This window comes from Macaca mulatta, chromosome 18 (assembly GCF_049350105.2).
Source record: "Macaca mulatta isolate MMU2019108-1 chromosome 18, T2T-MMU8v2.0, whole genome shotgun sequence".
Taxonomy (NCBI): Eukaryota; Metazoa; Chordata; class Mammalia; order Primates; family Cercopithecidae; genus Macaca; species Macaca mulatta.
In genome coordinates this window covers 46,768,974-46,790,253 of record NC_133423.1, presented here as the reverse complement: position 1 = coordinate 46,790,253, position 21,280 = coordinate 46,768,974, and the positions used below count along the sequence as shown (strand labels likewise).

Sequence of the window (21,280 nt, the reverse complement as noted above, 5' to 3'; positions counted from 1 at the left end):
TGGATTCCTTCATCATTTGAGAGAGGGCAAAGAACATCCCTCTTGGTTCTAAGGTCGTAGAAATTTATGGAAACTCTCCTTGCATCAACTGCAAGGTCTTAGGCAAAATATATCAATCCAACTAATATTCTGGAGAACTTGCTAATCACTTTTACTTCTCCAGAGCTGCCGTGGCCTCAATAACTCAGTTGGTTAGAAGACGAAGTAAGGCCAGGCACGGTGGCCCAGCACTTTGGGAGGCCAAGGCCGGTGGATTACCTGAGGTCAGTAGTTCAGGACCAGCCTGGCCAACATGATAAAACCTTGTCTCTACAAAAAAATATAAAAATTAGCCAGGCTGGTGGTGGGCACCTGTAATCCCAGCTACTTGGGAGGCTGAGACAGGAGAATTGCTTGAACCTGGGAGGAGGAAGTTGCAGTGAGCCGAGATCACACCATTGCACTCCAGGCTGAGTAACAAGAGCGAAAGTCTGTCTCAAAAAGAAAAAAAGAAGTAAATGGGGCCATTTGAGATTCATCCCCAGATGACCAGGGGACTGGTATACTTAAACCCAAGAGACCAGGGATAGGGAGAGAGCTTCGACTCTGCACTAATTCACACCAACAATTGAAGAAATCCCTTTGAGCATGGGCCCCTTCCCTCCCAGGGCAGCAGAAGCATGAGAAACAGCCACAGCCCCTTTTCACTGGGCATGCGCGTGTTTCTGCAATTCCACTGGAGACGGATGGTCTTTAGGAGAAAATAATCAGGAGAAGAATTTCAAAATTAGTATAACAGAGCAGGAGCCACATTTTTTGTAACCATTGGAAGAATTTGGGTCCAAACCTAGACACTAAGGACTCCTCACAGTCTGATTCTGACACCCTAGTTTTGTCTTTCATTGCCTGCTGACATCTCTCCCAAGCTGCAGTAGGGTCCGTGCTGGAACTTGCTGGCCCAAACCATGTATTTTCTCAGGCATTTCCCTGGAGTGTGCTCCTCTTTCTTGCCTGCTCAGCCAAGTCCTGACATGGAAGCTGAGCCCAGTCTCCCCAGGGCTGGGAGGGCAGGGCAGCCGCTCTGTGCTCTCTGCACCGCCCCCTTGCCCTCTGCCCTCCCTTGTGCCTCCCGCTCAGGACACAGTGCCTGCTCACTGGTCCTCCTGGCCACTCGAATGTGAGCCCTTTGCAGGCAAGGCCTGGACCTTCCAGCTGTGATCCCTCCAAGGTAGCCCACAGGCGTACGGTAGATATTCAACAAGGAGGGTTCTTACAAAGAGGATGGAGGAGCCGGTCTGTTTTGGGAGCCCCTTGCCAGACATTTGAGGCCTGGTTTTTGGAGAGACGTGGGACTGATCCAAACAGCCCTCTCTGTCCATATTTCTGAAGGAAAAGAGGAGGTGTGGGCAGCCAAGGAGAGTCCGAGCGCGCCAAGCAGATCATTATGTGTTCTTGGAAGCAGGTTTAATGGACTGGCGCTGAGCTGAGTTGGGAACGGGCTGAGGCCCTCAGCCGGGACGTGGCTCGGGCAGGGATTTCACATCCAGTTCTAACAAGTGGCGACGCCTTACGGAAACTTTTGAAAGCTATTCTGTTTCAGACCAGCCAGCTTGTACTTCATCTGGCTGCTCTCACCCTCTCTCCCTTCAATTTGGGAGCACGAGAAGAGGGGAAAGTAAAATCACTAAGCTCCTACTATGTGCCAGGAACCAAATCAGCAATTTCACTGTCCTGAGAAGCCTACGTTGACCTTCGGAGACATGGAGGCCCATGCAACCCGGAGTGGCAGAGCAGGGAGGCAGGAGCAGACCCCCCTCACAGCCCGTGCTCCTTCCGCGTGCGGCGACCTGCTCTCCACAGGGCCATTGGTGCTGCATGTCTCGCCCCTGCCCCAAAGCCAAAATTCCCCATTGTAACAGGATAAACATTCCCGTGGCAAAGGAATGCTGTATTCCCTACAGGAGATGCAAGGCCCTGTTCCTGTAGAGGATACGTAGGCTTGAGAAACACAACACTGGGCTGAGGCCCTAGACCCAGGCGCTCGAGGGCCAGCCACTCGGCTGTGCGAGGCCCAGCCAGGCAGACAGAGTAATGGAGAGTGCGGCGGGGAATTGGGTCTAACCTTGACTCTGCAGCAAGCTGCTCATTTTCTGGGTCCTGCAAATGTCACAATGAGGTGAGCTTACTCTGGAAAATGCAGACAGCAACATACACATGAGAAACAATTCCTATTTTGCTTTTCGAGGACTTGATTTATCTGTAAATGAGAATATTGTCTGCATGCAGAAGGGACTCAAAGGTGAAGTACCTTTTTGGAGAGTACCCTAGAAAGAACTTCCCTTGTGCAATAGTAATAATAAAGGGATTTTTAGGTGTAAGGCTTTCTGCTGGGTGGTATAAATGCAGAAATTAAGGTAATCGCCCCTGATCTTAAAGGGGTTATAAAGTAGACACATTTTTTCATCAAAAGAAGTATAAAAATCTTTAAATTCTTATGGTTAGAAAATAATTTCTGAGTATACCCATTCTCAACTCCTACCTGGACACTTCAGCCCCACCACTTAAAAGAACATTATATTTCCTTGATTATATGATGTATATTATTGTCATATTTTAACATTTCTAAAATCAAGATGCATCTTGCAATTATGAATGGAAGCATTTTCTTCTTTATGATACCTAATTAGTGATCAATCTGACAGCTGATAACATCTTAGATTCCATGAAATATGTTTAGGAAAAACCTTTATCATTACCACTTTTCGGCTAGACTTTTAATAGATTTCATAGCCACTGAATTTAACACAAGGCCTTTCCGGAACATTTCTAGTTTATCCAGTTGTATGGTGTCATGCAGATTCTGTGTCTAGATATCTGATTGCCCCTGCTTACTTTTTCTATGGTTGGCTTGGAGGGAAATATTTACCAAGGGCCAGGGATGCTGTATCACCTCTTGGCCACCAGAGGGAGAGAGCGCATTGGAGAGGAACAAGTTCTCGGGCTTGTCGGATTTCAACGTCTCCTAAACCTTTCTGGCATACCCCCTCTATGGCAGTGTGCCCACCCCTTACGGAAACCCTACCTACAGGGTCAGAATACAACGAAAGGCCTCCATTCCGGAGTGATGGCAGCATCAGGGTTAGTTAGACCTGAATGACATTTGCAGACCTACACAAAAATTCACAATGGTCTAATGAGCTCCTCCTGGGAATGAGAACGGTGCTAGACATGACAGGGGGTTCTGCCTGCAGAAAATGCATGGCTGGTGGGTGGCCCTGCACTGTTCTGAAACCACTGGAGACTCCTGAGATCCACAGGGATTTGTAAAGTTATCCAGAGAAGTGTTCCCTATCTAGCAGTCACCAGTAGCCTTGCTCACAATCCCTTCCTCCCCACTCCCTCTCTTCCTTCCATATTTATTTATTGAACCCTTACATGCCAGGCACTGTGCTAGGAGCTGGGGATGCAGCAATAGACAGAACAGAGGAGGCCACCATCCTCATGAAATTTAAGTTCTGATGGGGAGATAGAAACCATACAAATATACAAACCTCCCATGAGAGTATGTGACAGGAGAACATGGTGGGTGGATCTGCGAGGGTTTGTTTAGCAAGTGATCATTGAGACAAAGCCTGGCAGAAGTGTAGGGGTTGATCAGGAAGAGTGAGGGAAAGGTCTTCAAGCCAATGAACCAGCACTTGCAGAGACCCTGAGGTGAAAAGTGTTCAACACCTTACAAGCACTAAAAGGAGGCCAGCATGGGGCCAGGAGTCATGGAGCTGGAAAGCAAGGGACTCACTAAAGCACAGTGGGAGCTCAGAGCCTTGCACACCCTGTCAAAGAGGTGGTTTTCCATCTGAAACCATGATGGGCTTTAAGCAGAGATCCAACATGAGTGGATTTGAATATTAATATGGCACCTCTTCCCTGCGGGGCATGGCTTGGAGGAGAAACCTGGGAAAAAGTAGGGATATCCAAATGAAAGTCATTGAAGATGTGGTTAGAGGTGACAGTGGCTAACTGGTGACCATGAACGTGAAGGTATATTTTTTAGAGACAGAATTGTTGACTTTAGAAAGTAAGGAGAAGGGAGCATTAAGTGTGACTCCTGAGTTTTCTGAAGGAACAGCTTGGAAGGGGGAGACAGCTTTTCCTAGGGTGGTCACCTGTGAGGGAGGATAGGATTTGGGAAGGCAACATTATGAGTTGTTTTGGCAAATTAAGGTACTTGGAGCATCTATATGCAAGTGTAAAGTAGACAACTAAATCTATTAATCCAGTGCTCAAAACTGGGCTGGAAATGTGAGATTTGAGGGTCATCGGCATGGAGATGGAATACGAAGCCATGCTGAGGGCTGACATCACCTGGGTAGGAGCACCAGGGCTGAGAAGAGGGCCCGGAACGGGGGTCTGCAAAATGCTCCTGTTACATGAAGAAGAGCCTCCAAAGACAGTGTGAAGGAGCAACCAGAGAGGGGATCAGGAATAAAGGCCAAAGAGTGTGTCAAAGAGGGTGAACAACTCTCAGAACACCGCCGAGCAGCCTGGTGGGATGGGGACTGAAAGTGGACTTGCCATGGAGGCCCTAGAGACCACAGCAAAGGCAGCCATAGCAGAAAGCAGACTGAGCTGGACTAAAGAGAGAAAAGGGAAGCACCCAATGTTCACCTGAGGACAGCAATCCAACTTACAGTGAAAGCAATCTACTCAGTTATTACCCTTGTTCTCTAGCCATGTTCAGTTGTTTGGTGAAAGCATGGAAAAGTTAGACATTTGGGTTTATCCTGGCTGGAATTTTACCAGACAAGCATGAAGGAGGGAGACAGGAGCAAGAGAGTTGGAGGAAGTAACATAAGGGGGCATGAAGTTAAGTTGGTCGAGGAGGGAAGGGAAGACAAGGGGCTGTGGGAGCTGAAGGGCTGTCAGAGGGGTCATCTGAGCAGGTGAGCCAAAGGTACAAGAGGAAGTGGCCAGAGGAGAGATCTGACTTTTGAGATTTCCAGTGTGTGTGATATTAAGCCCATGCTGGGACTGTGGAAATCGGCTGTTGAAAAGGCGAGGTGAAAAGGTCCACTGGAGATGAGAAGGACAAGGATCTAAGAAACCAGAGAATAGGATGATGAGTTATCTGCCTAGATATTGAAGCTGCTTAAAGTTCCTGGAAGGGGGATGAAGATGATTGGTAGGAGCACCTCAAGTCTTCATTGAATGAGACAGTGACCAGAGAGTCAATAACACAGCAGTGAGCAGTTGGAGAGGATGGTATGGCCATTTGGGATAAGCCTCAAAGAAGAAGGGTTTCTGCACAAGCAAGGTGAGTGGTGCTCAGAAGAAATTGTGGAGAGTAAGAATTCCTCTCGTTAGGAGCAGAAGAGGTAATAGCCCAGCGAAATGGAACTAATGCAAAATTAGAAAAGGGACTTTATCCCCTTTTGAAGGGAACCCTGCAATCTTTGAGCAGTGTCTGGAATGATAAGTATATGGAATGGCAGTACCCATGTTAGGGATCTGTGATCCCTGTCCTAAGAGAGACTGTCCTACACTCAAGGGATGCAGCATGGAGCACGGAGCAATGGGGAAAGCTCTAGAGGAGAAGAGACTGCATGCAGGTCCAAAACCACCTCTCAAATAAATAAATAAATAAGATATAACTGAGCTGGAGGAGGCTAAAGAAGAATGGCACAAATGGCTGGATGGGAAGGAGAGAGTACAGCACTACCAAGGGGAAGCCAGACAAAACCAGGAAACTGAGGACCTTAGGCAAAGAATGTTCCAAAAGCAAGTCATGGCATAAGCCCTAACCCTGGTGGTACAGGGACAGGAGCCCCATGAAGGGAAGCTCCTTCAGCTGGGATGCACACAGCTTGCAGAAGAATAGACCAGTGTTTCCTACTGTTCCTGGGGAAAGGAAATAGGGAAGGGACTGGAAATGGTAGAGAGAAGAAAAGGAAGACTGGAGATCAATTGTAAGCAGTGTAGCCTCCATGGCAATTCAGAAGTAGTTTCTCTTAGACACCCCCCACCTCCAATCAGTACTGGATCTGTGTATACGTATCAAGGGGAAAATACATGTACCACTAACTACCACAATAGGATGGCACAACAGGCAATATGAGAGGCGGAGAAAAAACACTCAGTGATCGAGAGAAAAAGAGAGACTTCCATTCTAACTCAGTGGTCAGGGATATCTTCATCGACCAAATGGACATTCTTCTGGACTCGGAAGAATGGGAGGATTTTGAAAGGTAATGAGGTAGAAAAATGGCCTCAACTCTTTCTGGCAGCAAAGCTGCAGATCCCACGTGTGTCACCGTCCAACCCCCAGGACAGACCTGAGGTCTGAGACCAGCCTCAGCCAAGTCCCTCTGGGCCCCGTCCTGACTCACTAGCTCTTTCCCTTTCCTTCCGTCTAGTCCATTGATAAAAAAGCAGCTGTGCCCTGAAGGAATGTCTGACCCCCACAGCAGCCCTCTCCTGCCAGAGCCACTTTCCAGCAGATACAAACTCTACGAGGCAGAGTTTACCAGCCCGAGCTGGCCCTCGACATCCCCGGATACTCACCCAGCTCTGCCCCTCCTGGAAATGCCTGAAGAAAAGGTGAGGAGGGTTCCTCCTAGCATGTTTCCTGGGAGGGAGGGGATAGGAAAAGGGCATTAAAAGATGCCGCTTTCCTGCCTTCGCAAAGAACTTAGCACACTGAGAAAGTGCCACTGTCAGTACATGGTGACACCCATGGTGGGTCCTACCTGGCCTTAGATAGTGTGGTTTTGTGAGACATGATTTTAAGGACAAGTACAGAATACAGGCACTCACTCACCAGTCTTCCAACCAGTCTCCAAAATCTTTCCCCTTAAACCTGCTCCCTGAACTACCCTACTGTCTCCAAATGGAAGGCCTTTGTTGAAACGCAGGCCATTAGCATCCTCGGTGGTAGCACAGAGGTAGACTGGCTGGCCACTGCTGCAGTGGAGAGGGACTCAAGACTGCTGGGATGGCCTTCCAGAGCTGTCCTGATGTGCAGTAAGGAGGTCCCATATCTTTACTCATCACTACTTTGAAATCACTACTTTGAAATTATCACTATTGGATCTGCTGTGCATACATGTATATCATAATTTTTAGTATGATTATCACTGTATTTCAGTATAATTGGTTTGGTTTGCAGTCCTATTATCTGATATTTGCAATTACAAACATTATTCTGAAAAGAAGCTCATGGGCTTCATTAAACTGCCAAAAGGGACCCATGGCACGAAGTGAAGAAATCCTGCTGTGAAGAAGGTGCATGGTCCCGGGAAGAGCAGGCTTGTACAGGGTGCTCTATGCAGCCGCCGACAATGGGCATGTGTTTCACCCTTTGTCTCATGATCCTTTATTTTTATCAAAAAAACTGCCACTACCCTCTATCCCCAAATGTCTCTGGTCTCAGAAAGCTGTATCATTTGATGTCTTGTTGGTTTCTCCTAAAAGGATCTCCGGTCTTCCAATGAAGATAGCCACATTGTGAAGATTGAAAAGCCCAATGAAAGGAGTAAAAGGAAAGAAGACGGGGTGGCCCATCGGGACTCAGCAGGCCAAAGGGGCATCAGGCTCTGCAAAGCAGTGGGCTACCTCACGGGTGACATGAAGGAGTACAGGATCTGGCTGAAAGGTAGGAAAATACCCTGGGCAGAGGCAGCCAGACCAGGCCAGGCCGGGGAGACAACCCTCTCTCCGGTTTAGTCCAAAGCTGGTCCCTCACTCATTCACCCTCACCCTGGGTGGATTCACCCAGGACTGGACCTCACCCAGGGCTGGAGTCCACAGCTGGGGGTACTTCAGCCCTAAGCTGACTCCAAGGGGATATGATATACCCTACTGGCCTGGAATTCTCATGGTTTCAGAATTAAATGCATTGATCTTAGTTCTTTGCAAATTGCTCGTTCCTATGTGAAATAGATACAGGACAACCATATTAGCAACAGATAAGCCATTTCCCAAGCTAGTTAACTGATCATTCCTTCATTCGATTCACTTGTTGCACAGCCATTTATTAGGTGCCTATTATGTGCCAAGAAAATGTTGGCTTCATCCTTCCCAAAGCTTCAGGATTGTTTCCTTTTAACTTCTTCTCGAACTAAACACTGAAAGGAACAACACACTCTTCCACTCCCACTAGCCCCGACACCTGCACAAGTTGTCCTGGAAACCAAACCAGCAAACGAGGCAGAATGTATGCCCCTCTCCTATACCTGGCCTCCTCCAGGCCCGGACTCAGTACTGATTTTCACAGTTGGGCTGTGACAATTTCTTCCCCAGTGTCTTTTCTTCAGGCTACTTTTTCTGCTTCTCAGATACCAGCCCTCAACTTCTCAGATACCAGAAAAAAGAATTTCCTACCCCCCACCCCCAACCTTCCAAAACCCTTTCTTTTGGACCAATAAATTTCCCTTGGAAAAAAAAGAACCTCCCAGAGCTTCTTTTCCAACCAAGCCAATGGCTGGAACAGCGTTAAATTAGTCTCAGCACGGTGCCTCTGGCTATATGGCAAAACCTACCACCCACTGCAGAATGATTGCTGGGCCACTGAGAGATGTGGGCTGGGCACCAGGCTCCCCTCTACCCCCACCCCTCCATCCCCACGCCTGGCCTGGCTGAATGGGAAGTGTCCTGGCTTACACATCCCTGTTTTCCTTTGTTGCCATGCCAACCAGCAGCTCAGCACAGCAGCCCAAGCTGGACCTGCTGATGGCTCGCTCTCTCTCTTTCAGACAAGCACCCTGCCCTCCAGTTCATAGACTGGGTCCTGAGAGGGACTGCTCAGGTGATGTTCGTCAACAATCCTCTCAGCGGCCTCATCATCTTCATAGGGCTACTGATCCAGAATCCCTGGTGGACAATCACTGGGGCCCTGGGGACAGTGGTCTCAACCTTAACAGCTCTCGCCTTGGGCCAAGACAGGTGGGTCCCTCTCTATAGGGATTTTAGCAAGATGCGTGGGACAGAAAGTAGAGAGGTGTTTACTTGAGTAATCAGCCAACCTGACCCTCCCAGACAGCCAAAGTCTCCTGAGTATCAACTTTAAGCAGGTCACTGATGGTCCTTGCAGAATTACACTGCTCCTGCTCACAGCATGTGACAGTGTCAACATTCACTTGACTGTGGAGACTTCTGCAAACACTGTCTCAGAGGGAGGTGCAGAGGAATAGCTAAGCTGTTCTTCCCTCACAGAGCCTACCATCTAGTTGAAGGAGACAAGATTAATAGGCAATGAATGTCTCAGAATAATACGGTACAGTATGTGATTGAGTTCAGAGAAGACAGACATCACCAAGTGCTGGGGAGATTAGAGAGGCTACTTCCTAGCTATAAAGGTTTGATATGGGGGACTGGAGAGAAGGCAAGGAGAGGGGAGGACAGTGTGGGAAGGGGCTCTGAGGAAGGGAAGCAAACAGGGCCAGCAGGAGGCATGGATACAGATGTGGAAGAAGCTGGCCTCGCACTGGCTGTGCAAAGTCAAGTAACAACAACAAGGGCCAGGCACGGTGGCTCATGCCTATAATCTTAGCACTTTGGGAAGCTTAAAGCAGGCAGATCACTTGAGGCCAGGAGTTTGAGGCCAGCCTGGCCAACATAGTGAAACCCCATCTCTACTACAAATACAAAAATTAGCTGTGTGTGGTGGCACATGCCTGTATTCCTAGCTATGCGGAAGGCTGAGGATCTCTTGAACCTGGGAGGTGGAGGTTGCAGTGAGCCAACATCGTGCCACTGCACTCCAGCCTGGGTGACAGAGCAAGACTCTTTTTCAAAAAAAAAAAAAAAAAAAAGCAAGAAAAGAAAAGAAAAAATAAAAAAGAACAATAACAATTCACATTTTGTAGAACTTGACCACTTCCTCAGACTTTGCCGTATATTATTCCAGTGGTTCCCAAACTTTCCTGATGGTCAGAATCACTTAAGGTGGTTGTTAAATAGTTTCAGGCTGGGCACAGTGGTTCACACCTGTAACCCCAGCACTTTGGGAGACCTAGGCGGGAGGATCACAAGGTCAAGAGATTGAGACCATTCTGGCCAACATGGTGAAACCCCGTCTCTACTAAAAGTACAAAAATTAGCTGGGCATGGTGGCACATGCCTGTAGTCCCAGCTACTTGGGAGGCTGAGGCAGGAGAATCGCTTGAACCCAGGAGGCTGAGTTTGCAGTGAGCCAAGATTGCGCCACAACACTCCAGCCTGGTGACAGAGCGAGACTCTGTCTCAAAAAAAAAAAAAAGAAAGAAATAGTTTCAGTCCACCCCTCCCCTTCCTCTCATAGCTATGCCAATTCAGTGGATCAGGGAGTGTGTACTTTTAAACAAGGTCCTCCTGGATGCTTCTGATGCTTGGGAAACACTGGATTATCCCCTATCTTAGTGTTTTTCAATTTGGGGATCACCAACCCATTTCCAGATCATGAATTAATTGTCAGCAGCATCTTTTAAAGTTAAAACAATAGCATAAAATAAAACTGATGAGAGTAGTCTATATATGGTAATGGTAAATATTATTTGGTGAAATTTTTGTTTATGTTGGGGATGTGTGTGTGGGAGGGAGGGAGAGAAAGAAAGAAAGTGAAAGCTAAGTCATAATATAAAATGCATTTCTTACAGTGGGTTTCTCTCAAAAAAAAAAAAAAAAAACTAAGAAGCACTGTCATATCTTGTTAGCTGTGACTCTTACCACCATTCACAAGGCACAGTGAAGGCAACAGAGTCCACATCTTGCACGTGGGGAAAAGGAGACTGGAAGATACCTACCAAAGGTGCCACAGCCAATGGGTGGCAGGACTTAGGCCTGGAGGCATGACCTGCATCTTCTGGGCTCAAGGTCATGCTGTCCCCATCATGGTACCTGTGAGGACAACATGGCCAGAGGCCCATTGGTAAACCCAAAGTAATCAGAGCTGGATGTGTTGTAACCAACGTCAGGCCCAGCTGACGTTCCTCATTCCACTGAGACAAACCCGTGAGTCCGCCTGGCCCTGAGGAGAAGTTGCTCATGCACCTCTAGGGTGGCCTTGGAGGACCACTCCAATTCTAGCATGCTAGGAGGCCATTCGAGGTCAGATGGATGAGGGGCTGAATTCTTCTGAGTGCAGATCTGGTGGGTGAGATTAAAAATGGGCTCCAGCCAGGATCTTGTGTCTGCTTTGGTTAGTGGGCCTCCTATTCCTTGTTCCCAAGTACCTGTCAACCATGGGCAGCTGGCATAGAACTGGGACCCTGGCAGATCAGCCCATGCCTCACTGCTTCATCACTGTGTGCTGAAATTTACCTGGGGTGAACTCTGTGCAGCCCACTGCCTTCTTAGCTGTGTGTCTCAGGCAAGCACTTCCCCCTCCAGCCCCATTATCCTGTCTGTATAATCTACTGTCCAGCTGAGACGAGCCCAAGACCCTCCCTGCACTGACACTCTGATTCTTTGATTATCCTCCCCACCATTAATCTACTGGTAAACTTGCCAAGCCATTCAGAGAGTCGCTTCACAGACTTCAGTTTTACAAGGGGGGATGCACACCAGGCATGCCTAATCCTCACAAACATCCTGATTAAGAATTTAAGACAAATTGCATCAGATAAAAACCCAGCCCCTCAGCTTGGCTCCCCAAGTGTCATTTGATGGGTCTTATGCTACCTAGTGCTCAATCAACATCACACTTGTCCCTAGTTAAGTACTTTTGCTTCTGTGATCCCTGACACCAGCTGTACCTGTCTATCTAATTCTACCATTCCCTGGAATCCTTCCTCCCACAGGGAGCCACTCCTGATTCCCTCTGTGCTCTCTGAACCTTTCTTTCTCTCTGAACAACCACAGAACACATCCCAGCACTAGACTGAATTGTTCTGTAAGTTTTTTTATTCTTCTTTCTCTGGCTATATTCTAAGCATGTTCAGGAGAAGAAGTTGGTTTCCAATATGCCATATACACCCACAGTGCCTAGAAAAGATCTAGGCTTTGTTGCTGACAGGTTGGTGACTTGTTCTACGCCATAGGCTCAAAGCTGTAGCCACTGGACACAACATCCATACACGTGTCTTCTAAGGAGCCACGAGCTCACTGCTGTCCACAATGAACCACTGACACAGTTGCATATTCTAAGCATGACCTCTGCCACCCCTGCTACCCTTTAATCACCCCCGCTGTCCCTACCCCCAGTTCCCCACTAGCCTAAGACTGTACTTTACAGATGGTAACTGAAGGTCAACAACACCAACGCTGCAGTTCCCTGATGGAATGTGGTCTGAATGGAGACCTTTTTGGCATTGGTGTTGAACCTAATTTTGTATATTTTATAGTCAGGGAGGGAAATCCAGAAGCCAGCAATGTTTTAGTAAAAACAAGAATTCTGGAGGGACACTCTCCACAGAGTGGGGCAGCTATTGGTATTAAAACAAAAAAAAGCACTAAATTATATCACCAAACACAAAAGGGAAACTGTAGAGAAAATGCAAACACACTAAAAATAATGATTCTCCCAAAACGTGGATTTCTGCTCTTGAAGTGCTCCCCAGTGGTCTTCTCTGCCACCTCCCTCCATCCCACCTGCTGCCTGTCTCCAGCTGCCCCCGTATCTTCCTGGCCTCAAGAGCAGCTGATGACACAGCTTGTCCTGTGTCTAGTACAAGTGTCCACACATGTGCCTTGTGCTACAGCTTTCTTGCAGGAAGCTGCCTAGATATGCGCTCTCCTGCCCCTTTCCCATCCTCCTGCTCTCCTCTTATCTAGGTTACTAGACCTCCTGGTCACTACAGAGGTGAAAGGTCCTCCCCCTTCCAGACCTAAGCCACAGCCCCTGCTGGGTTGGAGCCCTCCTCTAGCCAGAATTCCCTTCCTGCATCTCAGGGAGCCCTAAGCTTCCAGAAGCTTCTGCCATGCAAGAACAGCCAAGACATGGTAAGGTTTAGCATGCCCACATGTTCAGTCAATAAATACTGGCTGAGCAGCCTCCATGCACAGCCTCCTTGACATTGCTTGGTTACTGGGCCACAGCAACAGACACAGAGACACACTTCAGCCCTCATAGAACTAAAGTGAGTGCAGAGGGACTGACCACAAGCACACACAGGTCATTCCTTGGCAGGGGTCTTGCAGTGCAAGCTGCCCACACCCCTCTCTCACCCACAACCCATGCCCCTCACCCGGCAGAGCAATTAGAAAGGTCAAGGACAGTGTTTATTAGGATCAAGAGGAGAATTGTAGGTGCTCACCCCAGCTTCTCCTCTGATAAAGAAGGAGGTGCCAGACTCGTGCATGGATACTATACCACACTTCTGGGCCATTCCTCACCAAGGGGCACCTGGGAACCCGGAGCTAAACCAGCTTATTCACTCTGGTGCAGACATGCAGAGAGAGAAAGTACCCAGATTCCAGCTACAGATAATTTTTTTTTTTTTTTTTTTTTGAGACAGTGTCTTCCTTTGTCACTGGAGTGCAATGGTGAGATCTTGGCTCACTGCAGCCTCAACCTCCTGGGCTCAAGTGATCCTCCCACCTTAGCCTCCCAAGTAGCTGGGACTACAGGCATGCACTACCACACCTGGCTACTTTTTGTATTTTAGCAGAGATGGGGTTTCACCATGTTGCCCAGGCTGGTTGAACTCCTGGGCTCGAGTCATCCTCCCGCCTTGGACTCCCAAAGCGCAGGGATTACAGGCATGAGCCAGTGTGCCTGGCCAACTACAGAGAATTTTACACAATGTAATCATAACACTCTTTCTCCTTCCCTCTCTTCTCTCTCCCTTTCTCTCCCCAACTCCCACACACAACTTCCATGTGTCACACCTCAGGTTTCTATTATATTTCCCCCTATACTTAGCAGTCTAAGTCTCCCCTGATAAGCAAAGAAGAGCTTCGCCACAGAAAAAGTGCATAATTTTAATTGTTGATCAGCAAGACAAGGAGGGGGTGCAGGTGTGTGTTTTATCAGGAAAGGTGCTGGCAGCTATGTGACTGCCCAATATTCACTGAGCGAACTCACTTTTTTCTAAGCATTATTATTAAAGGAATCACCTAAATGAAGCATATCCTCAAAGCACCAGGAGGGAGGGGCCCATTAACACCACCAACTTCAAATGCAAAGTTACTCTGTTTCCCCACCAGGTCTGCCATTGCCTCAGGACTCCATGGGTACAACGGGATGCTGGTGGGACTGCTGATTTCCGTGTTCTCAGAGAAGTTAGACTACTACTGGTGGCTTCTGTTTCCTGTGACCTTCACAGCCATGGCCTGGTGAGGCACCTCATTTTTTCTGCTCACAGCTCCATGGGGCCCCAAGACATTTGTGTGTCTTACACTGGCCAGAGACAGGACATACACATGTGGGGCCCAGCCCCTTCACAGCCAGGCTAGCTTGTCTGACACTGTGAAAGCCCATGAGTTCTCTTGTAACACAAGGGGGTCATTTGGAGATATGGAATAAGGAGGACTATTTTGTTTGTTTGACACAGAGTCTCGCTGTGTCACCCAGGCTGGAGTGCTGTGGTACAATCTCGGCTCACTGCAAGCTCCATCTCCTGGGTTCACACCCTTCTCCTGCCTCAGCCTCCCAAGTAGCTGGGACTACAGGCACCCGCCACCATGCCCGGCTAATTTTTTGTATTTTTAGTAGAGACAGGGTTTCACCATGTTAGCCAAGATGGTCTCGATCTCCTGACCTCGTGATCCGCCTGCCTCAGCCTCCCAAAATGGTGGGATTACAGGCATGAGCCACCGCACCTGGCCAGGAGAATTCTTTAAATCAACAAGACAACTTGTGTTTTATTGCAATGGTAATCTTCCTGAATGACATTCTTAGTAATAAAGGTCAGCATTTCCTAAGTTATTCCTGCTTGCTTGACATAGTGCTAAGCAGGGCTTATGCAGTGCTAAGCACGGCTACATTTGCCCACAGTTTACAGAAGGGAAGACCAAGGCATGCAGAGATTAAGTCACTTGCCGCAGGTTGTACTTTTTGGAAGTTTTTGATGCTGGCATTCCAAATCCAGTATGCACTATTAAACCGCAGGTTGCATGGGAATTGTCTATTATGTGGCCTAACCAAGACCTAAAAGCTGAAAACCCGCTTGTGATAGAAGCAGAGAGCTTTCTTGGAACAGAATATTTATATGTAAAGCATAGAATCTTTGAACTGGAAGTATCGGTTGAGATCTTGCTGGGCAATCACCTCATATTGTAGATGAAATAAGAAGGTCAGGATGAAAGGGCGGTTAGGAACAAATATTCACCGAGTGAGGGGTTGCTGGGCCATTCACACGTGTGATCCTTAGTTCATATGAATTTACAGCAGGTCTGTCGAGCATCTCAGGGTCTCTGCTGTGTGCTCGCTGTCATGGTGAACCTTTGTCCCCCAGACCCTGACTTCACATGTGTATACCACCCTGTTCTCAACTGCCCTCAAACAGGGTGATTTATTCCTATTCTCAGCAATAAATCAGACAGAATGATTTATTTTTAACATCTCTAAGAAGTAAATGCCTTTCTTTGGTTTCAAAGTCTGCAGTTACTAAAACCAGTTAGTTTAATTTAGCTTAAGTACTGTTTTATTGCTTTTTAGTAGTGCTTGCAAATAAATTACTACATTAAGCATTCTGGGCAATTTAGTTTTCTTCTTAGGGTTTCTTTCTTAATCCATTGGGACAAAAAGCTAAGACAGTCATTTCTATGGGGATTTTCTTAATGCCCCCCACATTCCCGCCTGTGAAAAGGAGAACTTGCCTTCATTTGCATACATTTGGTTTAAAACTACATAGATTAAGCCCCTCAGCACAGCTCCTCAGCCACATTGCACTGGCTGGCAATTAGACTTCAGTGCCCTCCATCCCACTTCCCAATTTAAAGGACAAAAAACACTAAGCACCCCACCCTGGGCTCTGTGCTACTACTCCAGTGCATTCATCAATCCATTTATGGGGTCCCTGAAATTCAAGTCATAGGGCAGGTATTAGTAGTGCCATTTTCCAGGTTCGTTCAGTAAACAAGTATCTGTTGAGTGCCTGAAACTATTTGTTGAGTGAAAGGTCGATCCCAGATGCTGGGAATATTTGTAAACAAGGAAAAGTCTCTATTCCCTTGGAGCTAACATTCTTCTCGGCTAAGACAGAAATAAACTTATAAACTAGTTAATAAAAGGGATCATTTCAAGATGTGATAAGTGCTTTGAGGAAAGCAAGAGAGGCTAAATGGGACAGCAAATGATTCCAGACATGTGTGATCAGAGAAGACAACTTTGCAGAGGGGACATTTGAGCTGTCGCCTAAATGATAAGAAGGCATCTGTCATCTGAAGACGTGAGTGAAGGATGTTGCAGGCAGAAGCAGCCCCCAAATGGGGAAGTGTGATGATGTATTCTAGGAAGACAGACAAGACTGGTGTGGCAGAAGCCCAGTGAAGGATGGAGGAGTGGCAGGAGGGGAGGGCAGAGACTCAATGAGAGTCAGACCAGGTACACCCTGAAGACCCAGTAAGACTGATTTCTGTATCAGCTTATCAGCTGTGATAGAAAGCAGTTGGAGTTTTAGGCAGAGGTGTAATGGGATATGGTTTAAATCTAAACAAATCACTCTGCTTGCAGGATGGAAACGGATTTTAACTGGAGTAAGACTAGATACTGGAAGCATCTGCTACAATAATCCACAATTATCTGCTACAAAACCCCACAGAGATGACAGTGTTTAGATTAGAGTAATATCCATGAACATGGTAAGAAGTGAGTGGGTCTGGGGTATATTTTAAGGACAACAGAGGCAACACAACTTGTTGGGATGTTGTGGAATACCAAGAAAAGGAAAAGAAAAGAAAATCGAATACACTCCTATAATGTGCCCGAGTACCTGGGTTAATACAAAAGACCAAGAGAAGAACTGGTTGTTGTTTCACGCGTCCGTGTGAAAAGATCACCAAACAGGCTTTGTGTGAGCAACATGGCTGTTTATTTTACCTGGGTGCAGGCAGGCTGAGTCCGTAAAAGGAGTCAGCAAAGGGTGGTGGGATTATCATTAGTTCTTATAGGTTTTGGGATAGGCAGTGGATCTCACAAAGTACATTCTCAAGACTGGGGAGAATTACAAAGAAACTTCTTAAGGGTGGGGGAGATTATAAAGAACTTTGATCAGTTAGGGTGGGGCAGAAAAAATCACAATGGTGGAATGTCATCAGTTAAGGCTATTTTCACTTCTGTGGATCTTCAGTTGCTTCAGGCCATCTGGATGTATACATGCAGGTCACTGGGGATATGATGGCTGAGCTTGGGTTCAGAGGCCTGACAGTTGGTGGCAGGAGACAGGATACAAATTAAGAATTCTGTTTGGACACATTATACTATGGACTTCCAAGTGGAGATGTTGTAAAGGTAATTGGATATACAAATCTGGAACACAGTGATATGATCAAGATTCGGGAGGCGGAAGCACACAGAAGCTTTCATCTATGGTACTAAAGGCAATCACCCAACAGAGAAGATTTTTTTAAGAGAGAGAGAGAAAAGATTCAAGACAGAATCATATGCTTTTCCATCATTTAGAAGTCTGGCAAGAAAGGGGAAAAACCATCAAAAAAGACTAAGAAGGAGCAGGCAAGAAGAAAACTAAGAAAATCCAGTGTCACGGTAGCCCAGACAGAAAGTATTTCAATATGGTGGGCAGGTCCAACTGTCAAATCAAAGCAATGGGGGATGACCATGGACTTGGCAAGATAGATGACATTGGTGAAATGGACAAGAGCCATTTCCATGGTGTAATAAGGGCACACACCTGATTGAAGTGGGTTTGGGAAAGACTAGGAGGAAAAGATTGGGGACAGCACAGAAAGCCAAACATTTCGAAGGATATTGCCCTGAAGGGAGCAGAGAAATGGAGCCACAGCTGGAGTGGCCATCAGGTTAAAGGGGGAAGATGTTTAAAGGTAGAAGACACTAGAGCATGTTATATCCTGATGAGAATGATCTGAAGAAAAAGAAGGGATTAAAGCTGTAGGAGAGAAAGGAGAAAATTACAGGAATGAAGTCCCTGAGGCAGATTAGATCCAAAGAAAAGGGAAAAGAATTGTCCTGATGAAGGAGCAGGGACGCTTCCATTATGTGAAAAAGGCGGAGAGGCAGAGTATGTGGGAAGAAAGCAGACAGGGTGTGGATTTTATGGCTGGGAAAACAAGCCTTTCTCATCTTGTCACTTCTATTTTCTTAATGAAGTAAAGCCAGGTGGTTGGCTGAGGCTAAAGGGAAGCAGACAGTAAAGATTTGAGGAGAAAGGTGAAAATGTGAAATACGTGTCTCAGTAAGTTGGAGAGTTAATTGGCAAGGGACGTGTAGGAGGGTTTTCAGGAAGTCTTAAATGCCTTTTTGAAATTCATGGTCATTCATTAAAAGCAGACCATTTAAACAAATCATGCAACTTCAGGTTTTGCCCAGCAGGTCACTGAGTGTGGGTGATGTGGGGTATTCGGTGTCTAGGGTGGCTGGTGCCTTCCAGAGGAAACTGAAGCTAAGGGAGATTAATTACCTAACAATGTTCCTTCAGCCTGTACCCATAGGAGTGAGTTAGGATTTGCGCTAAGCTTTGTCTGTCGCCAACATCCATTCTCTTTCCAAGGAAAAGGTGAAGAAGACAGAGGGTAAAACAACTGAAGGTCCTATTTTTCCCCTGGCAGTTTCCAGAGTAGCTCCAAGTATTTTTGCTGAAATTAGACCTGCAACTTGCCCATATGCCATTGCAGCCTCCTCCTAGAAGGTCAGTCTTCTAAAATGTTATCACAGCCCTGAACAATAGTCATTGTACGCCTTGGTGATTCAAAGGCAACACGTTACATTTTGTAAGGGTCACATTTTGTTTAGTTTTCTCGGTTTAAAAAACAAGGAAATATTTCCATTATTTTATAAAGTGTTTTACTCAAAATAAGTCACGATATTTTTAAAATGTGTTTCTCAGTGGTGTAAGCTTATGAAGCAGATGACAATAAATTGGCCAAAAAAAAGAAAAGAAAAGAAAAAAAGGTAAGAGCTGAAATTGAATACCTTATTCCCTATCCCAGATCAGTGGAACACTGGAGTCTCAAGGGGGCCAGAAACGCTGTGCCTAGGAGAGGAGTCAGTGGATGATACAGTGGCCAGAGCTGCTGAGACAATGTAGACCTCAGGATGTCACAGGGATTAACCCTTTGTCTCTTCCATCTGCAGCCCAGTTCTTTCTAGTGCCTTGAATTCCATCTTCAGCAAGTGGGACCTCCCAGTCTTCACGCTGCCCTTCAACATTGCAGTCACCTTGTACCTTGCAGCCACAGGCCACTACAACCTCTTCTTCCCCACAACACTGGTAGAGCCTGTGTCTTCAGTGCCCAATATCACCTGGACAGAGATGGAAATGCCCCTGGTAAGTTACCCAGTGGTGATGAGTTGAGACCCCCATATTCCACTGCAGGCCTTCTTGCCAACCAATTTGTGGATTACCCATGCTCTCAGCTTCTCTAGAAACTTCTCTGCCAGATGATGGGCCTCAGCAGGGTATCAGAAAAGGTTGCTGCCATGTCCATAGATCCTTTCAACAAGTACTTATTGAACAAGTAACGCGGCCTGGATACTTTTTCAGATACTGAGAACACACAAAGATGACATCCTGCTCTTGTGAAGCCTGCATTCTATACAGGGAAACTCCAACACACAAGTGAACAGATAAGCGTTGACAGTACAGAATCATAGTGGTTGAGTAAAAGATATTAGATAAAATGTATAGTCAGATAAAGGGGCAAGATACTAAAATAAACATTTAAAATTAGGATTTTAAAGGCATTAGCATAGAAGGCAGAGGGTTAATTTTTATATACTCTCTCTCTTAGTGGTTCTCAGGCAGGGATAATTTTGCCCCTTGGAGACATTAGGCAATGTCTGGAGACATTTTTATTGTCAAGACTAGAGAGGTGCCACTGACATCTAATGAGTAAAGGCCAGGGACGCTGCCAAACATCCTACGATGCACAAGACAGCTTCCCCCTGCCCCTGCAGAGAGTAATACAGAACAAAGTGTCAATAGGGCCAAAGGGGAGAAACCCTGCTTTCTGTCCTTTTGTGGTAAATGTACATATTCATTAATCTGCTGATCTCTAGACATTGAAGATATAGGAATGTAGTAAAGATCTAACATAAGATTAAATATATAGAATTGTAAAACTTTGGCCTTGTTAATGAACAGAGATAGCTAATAGCTAATACTTAGCAAGCTTACTATATATCAGATACTGTTCCAAGCTCTTGACATATTAACTCATTTAGCCCTCATAATATAACCTAATACTGTAGGTACCATCATTATCACTATTTTATAGGTGAGAAAACTAAGACACAGAGAGGGTTAGTTGCCCAAAGTCCAACTGCAGATAGTGCCTGTTCTTAAACCCCAGGCAGCCTGACACAAAGCCTAAGCTTTGAACCATCACCCGCCTAGTCCAAGGCAGGACATGTACATGCATTTTGAACAATCCCAGTGAGGCAAAATCCCCTACTTATTGGTGCAATCCACCCTGTCATGTTGCAGTGTTCTTTACCTTCATCAGAAATCCATCTCCCTTTATCTTTCACCCATTGGTTCCAGTCTGCTTTCTAGAGCAATTCAGGCTATTGTTTCTGCAACAGTCTTTTGAATATTTGCTATCATAACCTAAGTCCTCAAATATTGTTTGTGTGATACAATGCTTGAGTCCTGCCCATCTAGGTGTGCTGCAACCTCAGTGTAGCCTGCTGCTGTGCTCAGCTCTGGAGCTACCACTCCAGGGTCCTCCAGGGACAGCCACACTCTAAACCTAAACCCAGCAGAAAAGGAAATGCTTCCCCAGCCGTGGTTGTTAACACTGCAGCAAACAATGCAAAACCTTTTCAAGTTGTGTCTGAGGCTGGGGCTGGGGCACGAGTGGCAGTGTTAGGGCATAAACCCAAGAACATGGAAAAGACAGAGCTCTGCATTTAAGGGAAAGCCCACCTTCTCAGGTGGAAAACAGGCAGAGCAGGAGCAGGCACGACACTCAAAATTCCGCCAGGAGCATCGGTGACAGGCCGTCTGACAATCAGGCCACAGGCTGTCCCTGATCCCTATGCATGAGGTATTGCCCAAGTAATGGCCAAAGGCACATGTGGCACCAGCAGGAAGAAAGTCTCTCCGAGCCCCGACTCCACACTGCTAGCCGGACAACCCAACACCGAGGGGACCAGTGTGGTATGGTCCACCCTTGCCATTCCTTTCACAAGATTATAGACTCTGGTCCAAATAGCATTTGGTTATTAAAAGGCCATTCATTCAGA

At 46.6% G+C, this 21,280-nt stretch overlaps 1 protein-coding gene across 3 annotated transcripts in view; it reads left to right on the top strand.

Annotated features, from left to right (window-relative positions):
* The window catches only part of SLC14A2 (solute carrier family 14 member 2), a 67,885-nt gene that overhangs the window by 2,735 nt on the left and 43,870 nt on the right, over nt 1-21,280 (top strand). For all 3 annotated transcript variants that reach the window (XM_077975543.1, XM_015121857.3, XM_077975542.1), the window contains exons 2-6: nt 6,393-6,576; nt 7,450-7,630; nt 8,730-8,919; nt 14,101-14,229; nt 19,169-19,361. In XM_077975543.1, the coding sequence (XP_077831669.1) occupies nt 6,427-6,576; nt 7,450-7,630; nt 8,730-8,919; nt 14,101-14,229; nt 19,169-19,361 (843 nt within the window). In that variant the 5' untranslated portion in view covers nt 6,393-6,426. The remainder of the gene's footprint in view (nt 1-6,392; nt 6,577-7,449; nt 7,631-8,729; nt 8,920-14,100; nt 14,230-19,168; nt 19,362-21,280) is intronic.